This window comes from Macaca thibetana, chromosome 4 (assembly GCF_024542745.1).
Source record: "Macaca thibetana thibetana isolate TM-01 chromosome 4, ASM2454274v1, whole genome shotgun sequence".
In the NCBI taxonomy this organism is placed as follows: Eukaryota; Metazoa; Chordata; class Mammalia; order Primates; family Cercopithecidae; genus Macaca; species Macaca thibetana.
Genome location: NC_065581.1, coordinates 132,775,186 through 132,786,778, shown reverse-complemented (window position 1 = coordinate 132,786,778; position 11,593 = coordinate 132,775,186). Strand labels below are relative to the sequence as shown.

At 38.7% G+C, this 11,593-nt stretch overlaps 1 protein-coding gene across 1 annotated transcript; it reads left to right on the top strand.

The window, feature by feature from the left end:
* The first annotated feature begins 481 nt into the window (after positions 1-481).
* On the top strand, positions 482-1,519 carry TAAR6 (trace amine associated receptor 6). Its single transcript, XM_050788008.1, has one exon. The coding sequence runs from the start codon at positions 482-484 to the stop codon at positions 1,517-1,519; it is 1,038 nt and encodes a 345-aa protein (XP_050643965.1).
* The last annotated feature ends 10,074 nt before the right edge of the window (positions 1,520-11,593 follow it).

Sequence of the window (11,593 nt, the reverse complement as noted above, 5' to 3'; positions counted from 1 at the left end):
ATTTTCCCATTGAAGGCATTTATTTAGCTAAAAGGACTTCATGTTTAAGGCTGTAATGCAAGACAGATAACCGAGATAAAGGTAACAGGAGGTGATCTTTCAGCTCCGTGATTACATCCCATATCGGCGACTGTTGCACAGAGAAACTCAAAAGGTAAAAATAAAATATAAAAGGATATTTATGACCAAAAGGGAATTTTATCAAATTAAGAGCATGAGACATTTGTCAGCTGAAACAATCTCCAGTAATATTGTTCAATATAATTTTTGTCAAATTTTATTTTGCCATAAAAAAAATTGGGATTTATAATACAAATGGAAACTTGAAAAATTATATTGGAGATAATATCTTATAATTTCCTCTGACATCCTGGTGAATATGTGTTTTTTTTCCCCAGGAGCACTGAAAATCAGAAACAATCCTGTATTTTTTGTGACAATCAACAAGGACAAAACTTCTCTACGTGTAAATAACAGCGTTATGAGCAGCAACTCATCCCTGCTGGCAGCTGTGCAGTTGTGCTATGCGAATGTGAATGGGTCCTGTGTGAAAATCCCCTACTCGCCTGGATCCCGGGTGATTCTGTACATAGTGTTTGGCTTTGGGGCTGTGCTGGCTGTGTTTGGAAACCTCCTGGTTATGATTTCAATCCTCCATTTCAAGCAGCTGCACTCTCCGACCAATTTTCTCATTGCCTCTCTGGCCTGTGCTGATTTCTTGGTGGGTGTGACTGTGATGCCCTTCAGCATGGTCAGGACCATGGAGAGCTGCTGGTATTTTGGGAGAAGTTTTTGTACTTTCCACACCTGCTGTGATGTGGCATTTTGTTACTCTTCTCTCTTTCACTTGTGCTTCATCTCCATCGACAGGTACATTGCAGTTACTGACCCTCTGGTCTATCCTACCAAGTTCACCATATCTGTGTCAGGAATTTGCATCAGCATGTCCTGGATCCTGCCCCTTGTGTACAGCGGTGCTGTGTTCTACACAGGTGTCTACGATGATGGGCTGGAAGAATTATCTGATGCCCTGAACTGTATAGGAGGTTGTCAGACCATTGTAAATCGAAACTGGGTGTTAATAGATTTTCTATCCTTCTTTATACCTACCCTTGTTATGATAATTCTGTATGGTAACATATTTCTTGTGGCTAGACGACAGGCTAAAAAGATAGAAAATACTGGTAGCAAGACAGAATCATCCTCAGAGAGTTACAAAGCCAGAGTGGCCAGGAGAGAGAGAAAAGCAGCTAAAACCCTGGGGGTCACAGTGGTAGCATTTATGGTTTCATGGTTACCATATAGCATTGATTCATTAATTGATGCCTTTATGGGCTTTATAACCCCTCCCTATATTTATGAGATTTGCTGTTGGTGTGCTTATTATAACTCAGCTGTGAATCCTTTGATTTATGCTTTATTTTACCCATGGTTTAGGAAAGCAATAAAAGTTATTGTGACTGGTCAGGTTTTAAAGAACAGTTCAGCCACCATGAATTTGTTCTCTGAACATGTATAAGCAGTTGGATAGAAGAAGCTCAAGATACCTTTAAAATTACCAAGTGAACTGAGTTTTAAAAAATCAAGTAAGACTATGAATGAATAGCAAATAAATTGCTCTTCAAATGAAACAAGATAAATCAATGTTTTTCAGTCTTGTTAAGATGTACACTTTCCTGTCCCTTCTGCAAAAGTATTTACTTGACTAATAAATGTTAAGTTCCTATCTGTCAACTGCTTAAGAGCTCAGCATATCCCACTCCCTGCAGATACTCTTTGTCTTTTAATCCATTGACTCTTCCCTCTCCTCTGGTATTTTTACTAAAAATATTTCTGTTCTTTTTTTGATTCCCTTTCCTCTTTTCTTTACAAAGCTTTCTACTCTTTCTCAGCCTGCCAAAAATTTCATTTGTGAATAGCCTTTATCGAGTTCCTGGTTTCTTTTGCTTTGGTTATTTTACCACAGGAGCCCTTTTAGGTATCAGTTTAATCTATTCAATCTTGGGAGAGATCTCAGGGTGTGTAGGGCGATTTGCAAATGTAGACATCATCTTGACCAGGCTGTTGTAATTATCAAACCAGTTACTGCCATTCTTGTAATTATTTCCTCCCCAAAGTAGGAAGCAGAAGCCACTGTACTTCCCAGAATGATGTTAGGATGATTATTTGGTTGCTGTTCTTGCTATTTCACAAAACTGTTTAGAGAGTTGGTATGAATAGAACTCTATGTTACATTATTCAGTTCATACACATTGAATATTACTTGTTCCTTTAGAGAGGATATCTTTTAAGTGCAGTCTCTAGCTTTCTTTTCTTTTTCTTTTTTTTTTTTTTTCCTATAGTAAAACTTAATTACAGCAAGGAATTTGCAAGTTTTAGAAGCCATGTGGAGTAGACATCAATGAGAAGCATTCAGGTATTCATCCATTTTTTTTCCATTTACCAAACATGAGAGCTATGCCTATATTGTACTGAAATCAGTGCTAGATGCCTTAGACACAGGCATAACATCCCAATTCTGTGCCTCTGGCAAGAAGCAATGTTGGTCACTGAAAATTTTAAAAATGGCAAACACTAACTCAACCAGGTAATTAAGGCTCAATATCAGTAGTAGTAAGGCATGTGGCTATGGTGTGTTCTTGACATTATGTAATGAGAATGGCTTTTACCTCTATGACCTTTCTTCTCCAAATCCATAACCCCCATGTAGTCATGAGAAAAACGTCAGACAAAACTTTATTGAGGAATATTCTGCATAATATTTGATCAGTATTCCTCAAAACTGTCAAAGTTATCAAAAATAAAGTATGAGAAACTGTCATGATCTAGAGGAAACTAAGAAGACATGACAACTAAATGTAGTATGGCATCCTAAATGGAAAGCTAGAAAGAAAAAGGACATTAGGGAAAGTGAGGAAATCTGAATAATGAATGGAAATTTTATTGCTATATTGATAACAATATTGGATCTTTAATTATCACAAATGTACTATACTAGTCTAAGATGTTAATAATAAGAGAAACTACTTGCAGAGTATATAGGAATTCTCTTTACTATCTTTGCAATTTTTCAGTAAGTCTACAACTATTCTGAAATTAAAAGTTTATTCAAAAAATATAGAGTTCACAATTCCTGCTTGATAAACTTTCTAGCCTGTCTATGTGAAGACAACAACGCACTTATCCTTCCAGTCATTCATTTATTCATTCCAAAAATATCTTTGAAGACTTAGTGTGTACTAGATTCTTGGTTCAGTGTGATCAGGAATAGAAAATCAGGAACTTAGAATATTTTGTGGCAAAATCCAAAATACCAGTGATTATGACTTGGAATGCATAGAAGTTTAAGCTATAAAAGGATGTGTTTAAAGAACACAGGAGAAAGGAGAATTCAGACCTGGATGGAAAATGAAGGAGATGTATTAAAGAAGTGAAATTTAAGTAGGGCCCTACATTTTAAGAAGGATTTCTATAGGAGGGAAAAGATGGGAAGGGATTTTCAGGCATGAGCAAAGAAACTGAGAAAGTGCAAAGTGTTCAGGGAATATGAAAGTAAAACAACTAGGCTGAGCATGGTGGCTCATGCCTGTAATCCCAACACTATGGGAGGCCAAGGCGGACGGATCACAAGGTCAAAAGATTGAGAACAGCCTGGCCAACATGATGAAACTCCATCTCTACTAAAAATACAAAAATTAGCTGGGCGTGGTGGTGCGCACCTGTAGTGCCAGCTACTCGGGAGACTGAGGCATGAGAATCTCTTGAACCAGGAGGTGGACATTGCAGTGAGTCGAGATTACACCACTGCACTCCAGCCTGGGTGACAGAACGAAACTTCATCAAAAAAAAAAGAAAAATAAAGAAGGAAGGAAGGGAGGAAGGAAGGAAGGAAGGAAGGAAGGAAGGAAGGAAGGAAGGAAGGAAGGAAGGAAGGAAGGAATAAAAAAAAAAACCTAAACAACCACCAAGAAGTAGTCACCCTTTTAAATCCTCCCAAGGTTGGCATCTGAACCCTGCACCTCTACTTCTCCTGGGCATCCTCCATTGTGGTTTGGAGACATTCTCCCCACTCTGCTCAAGTTTCAACTCCTAGAATTTTCATTGTTTTCGAAGAAACATTTCTCAAATGAGGTTTTACAAAACAGTCATCACATAAAATATATCTGATTCAACAGGAAAAAGATATCTGATTCAACAATGTTTTGAAACTGTTGCATACTGTTTTCTGCTCTTGGAGAACAACACTATACATTGGCATATTAAAGACTCGGAGAAGCCCTGTTTGAGCAAAAACCTGTCCAGTTTTGTTTAGATATGCATTCTAAAAATTTATTAAACCATGGGGACTCTTCTGATGTGAGGAACTGAATAACAGAGCTGTTGTCCAAGGAAAACATTTAAGGAACACCATCTCTATCATTGATTTGGTTCTTGCCAAATATATTCTTAATTTTTGTATTGGTCTTTTACACACAATATACTTCATTCAATTTATGTTTCTAAAAGGTAGAGGTGATTTTCCAACCCATGGTATAATAATGAGTAAGCACTCATAACATGTTTTTTTGTCAATTATGATGTATAAGATAAATTATACAGTACGTAAAATGGGATAAATTATGTGACTTTGAAGGAAGGACTGGATGCTGTGGGCTGAAAAATCTCAGACAGTTCCATGGAGAACCCAGAATACAATACCAGCTAAGCAGTGGAGGATTGGTTTAAATTAAAAAAAAAAAAAAACATAGAAAAGGCATTTCTAGGCAGAATAAAATTTTCAAGAAAGGTATAAATTTAGCGGCACATCAAATGCAATTAAGCATACAAAAAAGGATAGCCAATAAGATCAGTCTGCCTAAAGCACACCATCTGGGTAGGAGAGTCACAATCAATCAATCCATCAATCAAGATACTATTTTAAGCCCTATATCTGCACTGTCCAATATGGTAGCCATGAGAAACATGTGGTTATTAAGGACTTGAAATGTGCCTAGTCTGAGCTGAGATATTCTATAGGTAGAATTTACATATCAGATTTCAAAGACAAACAAAAGAATGTAAGATGTCTCTTTTTAAAATATTGATTACATGTTGAAATTACCAATTTGAAGATGTATTGGGTTAAATAAAATGTATTATTTAGATTAATTTCTCTTTTCTCTTTTTACTTTTAAAAATGTGGCTACTAGAAAAATGTAAAATTATGCATGTAGCTTAAATTATATTTCTGTTGCACAGCACTACTCTAGAGAAAATAAAAATGAGCCATAAGGCAATTCTAGCCCTCCAGGACTTAAAAATCAGGATGGGGAGACAATGCGTAAACATAAACAATGAAGTAAATATACATGAACTATGGTAAAAGTTAAATGATATTTATTTAGCAATTGATGTTTAAAAACAGAGGTACAAAACCCATATTAATCTTATATTCTGGCCATTTTATAAATGAGGAAATTGGGACTCAGAGAGAAACAAATTAACCTGAATGAAATTACACAGCTAGTAGGCCAGGTGCGGTTGCTCACGCCCGTAAACCCAGCAATTTGGGAAGCAGAGGTGGGAGGATCACTTGAGTTCAGGAGTCTGATACCAGCCTGGGCAACACAGTGAGACTTTGTCTGTACTAAAAATGAAAAAGTTAGCCAGGCATGGTGGTGAATGCCTGTAGTCCCAGCCACTCAGGAGGGTTAGGTGGGAGGATCACTTGAACCCAGGAGTTCGAGGCTGCAGTGAGCAGTGATCGCATCTAGAAACAAAGTAAGATCTTGTCTCAACAAAAGAAGAAGAAGAAGAAGAAGAAGAAGAAGAAGAAGAAGAAGAAGAAGAAGAAGAAGAAGAAGAAGAAGAAGAAGAAGAAGTTGTTATACAGCCTGCAAAAAATCTTTGCCATACTTTGAACCCAAATTGTTTGAATTCTAAGCTCATTTTTTTTTCCTCGACATGGAAATGAGAGTTTAGGAGAAACAAGAAAGGATATTACAAAGAAGTACAGTTAAATAAATGCTATCCACAGGAAGATATTTAGCACTTAGAGTTTCTCTCGTAAGTCAGTGGTTCTTGATAATTTTTAGATCATAGTCACAATGAAATATGCTGAAATCTATGTATTCTCTTCTCTAGAAAAATGCACACAATCACATATACACAATATTTAGTGTACTATGCTGGGGGTTCCATAACCTTTGGGGCCAATTATAGGTCGTGGATACATTGTTTAGGCATAGACTAGACATGGCTGAAGTGAAAACGACCTCAACTAACTCTGTGACTTAGCACAACAAAAGTTTATTTCCTGCTCATGTGAAGTCCACTATGAGTCTGAGGAGCTATCAAGAGCAGTTGTTTTCAACATAGTGCAGGCTGCTTTGATTTCATGGCTCCATCTTTTCAACAAGAGACTTCTATACTTCAGCCTGAAAGAACACATGAACACCTTAACCTATTAGCCAGAACCAAGCAGACAGTCCACCTAATGTCTTGAAAAATGCAGGACAGTAAGCACAATATTTGCTGCATGGTAGGGCCTCTTCCAAACACTGTTTTACTGAATGGGACATCACATTGTGTGAATGATGTATCCTTCAGGGTTTGGATTTGGCAGAAAATGCTTTAAACACATTAGGGTTTATTTTAATTAATATTAAGTCTACATGAGATAGTTGCTGGCTTCGGCTGGGTGACTCAAGTGTGTTAGAGTCAAGGATGCTGTACAGATTTTCCTGATGCTTGTCTAATGGTTCCAAAGTAACTACAGGAGTTCCAGCCAAATCATACATGTTCCTGGAAATAGGGAGGAGGAAGACCCAGGAAGATGGGGCTCTCTGAAGCCCTATTTGACAACTTCAGTTTCCTCAAGGGAGAGAAGATTCTGATGCTATGGAGGAAATTAACCCAATGGTTGTTAGGTGAGAAATAAGCATTTCTGCCACATGAAGTAATCTGGAAAATGAAATCTAACAAGTGAAAATAAAACTTCTTACCAAATTCTCTCACAAGTATTTGCTGTATAAATCCAGAAAAAAGTGAACTGAGAAAAAGAGAATGGAAGAAATAACAGGTTTTCTCAAAGACCTCTATACCATCTTTTTCTTAAACTTCTCATTTTGTATTATCTAGTATTATATTTTCAGCCAATGAACATGCACTATATATGTATTAAATAGTAAATGCCCTGTTGACAATGCAGAAATCATGAGAATGAATGAGACTCAGTCACTTTAGTAGAGTTTTCATTATTTTCCAGAAGGTAGTCGTTACAAGCAGAGCCAGACAGCCAGTCCTATTTTGGGACAAAGATATCTTGCTGGAGAGCACACAGTGGGTCAGCACCAGGAACAGAGTCCCCAGAATTTGAAATAGCCTGGTTGTTACTGTCTTGGAGCAATCAGTAGAAACATGTAAAGGCATATTATTTTATTTTACATTTCAAGGTACATGTACAGGATGTGCAAGTTTGTTACATTGGTAAACATGATGCCATGGTGGTTTGCTGCACTTCTCAACCCATCACCTAGGTATTAAGTCAGGCATGCATTAGCTATTTTCCCTAATGCTCTCTGCCCCCACCCTACCCTCTTCCAACAGACCCCAGTGTGTGATGCTCTCCTCCCTGTGTCCATGTATTCTCATTGTTCAGCTCCCACTGAAGAATCAATATCATGAAAAAGGCCATACTGCCCAAAGCAATTTATAAATTCAATGCTATTTCCATTAAACTACCATTGACATTCTTCACATAATTAGAAAAAAAAACTATTTTAAAATTCATATGGAACTTAAAAAAAGCTCGTATAGCCAGGACAATCCTAAGCAAAAAGAACAAAGCTACAGGCATCATGCAATCTGACTTCAAACTACACTACAAGGCTGCAGTAACCAAAACAGCATGGTACTGGTACAAAACTGGCACATAGACCAATGGAACAGAATAGAGAACTCAGAAATAAAATCACACATCTATAACCATCTGATCTTCAACAAACCTGACAAAAATCAAGCAATGGGGAAAGTATACCCCATTTAATAAATGGTGCTAGCCATATGCAAAAATACTGAAACTGGACCGCTTCCTTACATCCTATACAAGACCTAACTCAAGATGGATTAAAGACTTAAATGCAAGAACAATTAATATTTCACTAGTAAGGCTGCCCTCTACCAGATGGGTAATGGAGTCACAATGCAGGCCTAGGAGATGGATGGCAGGGGATGCTGTGGCTAATTTTAACCACAGCAGCAAACACAGAAAAGCCCACAAGGTCCTATAGACTCCTGACTAATTCCAGCATCAGATCTTGGTCTCTGTGGGCTGTGTGATTAATTCATAATTCAAAGCCCAAAGCCTAATTTCTGTTGTGTTTGGAATCAAATTCTAACTCTGTGATTCTGATATATGAGGTTTTGCATAGTCTTACCCCTGCACAACTCTTTACCCACTGCCTATTCTGTTCTCCCCTTACTTGTTATGCTCCAGATATATCTGTCCAATCCCAGCCCCTTGGCTACCCCCCACAGGATGCCTCAGGAGCTGTGCACAAGCTATCCCATCTATTGTACGAGGTCACTCAGGAGATTTGCACAGGATATTTCATCTGCTGGATCACTCAGTCCTCAGATCTTCACAGGGTTGGTTCCTTATGTAGGTCTCAGCTTTCACATCACTCCCTCAGAAAAATCACCATCTCAGCTAATATTGGTATCTATTTTTTATTCTTTCATTTACCTTGCTTTTCTTTCATTTCCTTAATTGTACAGATCAGAATGTGTTACAATCTTATTCATCTGTTTATTTTCTTGTGTTTTAACTGTCTGTCTCCTAATGACATGTAAGCTCTAGGAGGTCAGATACTTGCTGAAGTATCACTATGAGTAAATCAGATAGCTTGTACTGGTGTTTTATTTCTTTGCTACTTTGTTGTTGTTTTACTTTGGTCAGTTGAGTAAATACATAAAATAGGAATCCATTCCCCAGCGTTGGGAGGATACATTAAATGTATTCTTTTTTTTTTTAAGGTCTGGGGTACATGTGCAGGATGTGCAGATTTCTTACATAGGTAAATGTGTGCCTTGGAGGTTTGCTGCACCTATCAACCCATTACCTAGGTATTAAGCCTGGAAAAATGCATTCTTTTTATAAACTTTTTTTGGGGCGGGGCAGAGTCTTGCTCTGACCTTGACTGGGGTACAGTGGCATGATCATAGCTAACTGCAGTCCCAAACTCCTGGGCTCAGGTGATACTCCCATGTAGCTGGGGCTACGGGCATGTACCACCATGCCTGGCTAATTTTTTAAAAAACTTTATTTTTGTAGAAAAGGGATCTCATTTGTTGCCCAGGTTAGTCTCAAACACGACTTCAAGCAATACTCCCACTTTGGCCTCCTGAAGTGCTGGGATTACAGATTTGAGCCACTGTGCCCAGCATTAGATGCATGTTTAAAAGAATAAAATAGCTAGGTTGGCCTTATCTGAAGACTTGTTGAATGTGCCACTAAATCTCTTAACATCTAGTGTTCAGCAAGCTTTTTCATTCTTAGAACTCAATCAATAAAAGTCAATCATAGAAAACTATTTCAAAAGACTCACTCTCTGAAATTAAAAAAAAAAAAAAAATCTTCCTAAAGAGTTTATGGGGGCTGGGGATGGTGGCTCACATCTATAATCACCTATAATCCCAGCACTTTGGGAGGTCAAGGCAGGTGGATCACTTGAGGCCAGGAGTTAGAGACCAGCCTGGCCAATAATAGTTAAACCCCCTGTCTACTAAAAATACAAAAAAATTAGCCTGGCATGGTGGTGCACACCTGTAATCCCAGCTACTTGGGAGGCTGAGGCACAACAGTCATTTGAACCCTGAAGGCCGAGGTCGCAGTGAGCTGTGATCACGATCACGCCACTGCACTCCAGCCTGGGTGACAAAGCAAGACTGTCTCAAAAAAAAAAAAAAAAAAAAAGAAAAAGAAAAAAAAATTTATTGGAAAATATTTGATACCTGAGATCTGAACCATTCATGAGTTTCATGGTACTGTTAAACATACCTTTGCTTGCTGATCATTTTCAGAGAAGCCTCTAAGCTGTTTTCCAGCTTGTACTCTTTCTGAAGCCTACACAATTCAAGCAGCATGGCCCAGAGCAGTGTTGGTAAGAGGCAGACTGGGATTTGGAACCACCTCTGTTAACTCTAAAGGTCCTACTTTCACCTACTGTGTAATCCTCCTTCAAAGCAAGATTGAGGTGATGGAAAGTGTGCTGGCCAAACATTAGGTTTCTGGGTTCTAAGTCCTGTCTCTGCCAATCATAGTTTGTGGGACTTCAGACAAGTCAGTTTATCTTATTGGACCTTAATGTGAAATAATGTTAACTCCAATCCATGGCCACTAAAGTTTCTTCCAGTCCTAGAAATTCTAATACAAAGCACATGTGAGCTACATAGCAGGGCTTTCTCTGTGTACCCACAGTGGAGTTTGATGTGCTAAGGCTCTCAGAAGCCGATTTTGATGATAACCCAAGTTACTTGAGAGATGGTCAAGCCAACACTGGGACTGTAATTCACAGACTTGATCATGGGGTTATATGGAAACCACCAAAAACAAGAAAAAGAGAAAAAATTACCCCAAGCACTGTCAGGGGAAGCAGTATTGGAAAATGAGCTCCAAGCAGGCAAGGAATTCACCTGACAGCATGGATGAAGAGCAGGTCTGGAATGCACCAAATGACTAGGGTCAGGAGTGTCTGTAAGTGTCAGAATGTAGCAGAGAGCATTGTACAGGGTTCTACCCAGAGACTTCAATACACAGACTTTCAAATATCATGCTACATTTACCATCAAATACAGTCAGTTAGGAAGCAGATGATCTAAGCTTGCCTGACTGAGCTGCCGCATATTGCAGGAGAGCCTCCTGTAGTGCAAAGTGGAGCAGTTTGAAAACTTGGGAAGAGGAAGAGAGTAGTGAGGACTGTGGTGGAACTCAGTGTCAGAGGCCAGGGTAACCAGTGCCACGGTAGCAGCAGAACATGAACTACCTGGGACTCACAGAAAAGAGTAGTGCTGAGACCTGGGGAGTTTTTTTTCTCTTAATGTCTTTTTGGCCTGAAATAAAAGAACACACAGAAACAGTCCTTGGATTGAGTTGCGGGAGCAACAGGTCAATGAAATAAATTCTCCTTTCCCATCACTTAACTGCATGAGGACTTGAGTCAAACTCATCTAAGCTACTGATTGTTCCTCAGGATGGTTGTGTTATCTAGAAAGCTGCCCTTAACACACCCAACCACTGAAATGTCTTCCTGCTTAAGTTGTGCTTTCTTTAGTGTCATTTAGTAGCTGTGCTGTGCTTTCAGGCTAAAGCCACATTTTTTCAAGCCAGAATTGAATTAGGGTGTGTAGCTGGAAGCCAAGAGAATGCAGTCATTTTTAAGTCAGAAGCATGTGGGAATGTGTGGCTTTGATAGTACAGCATTCAAAGTAATTGATAGTGAAGATATAAGGTCTTGGATTAAATAGAAGGGAAGAACATCCTAGGGGCCTGTGGTAGGCAGCACCATGCCCCCTTCCCCAAATATGCCCATATCCTAATCCCCAGAACCTGTTA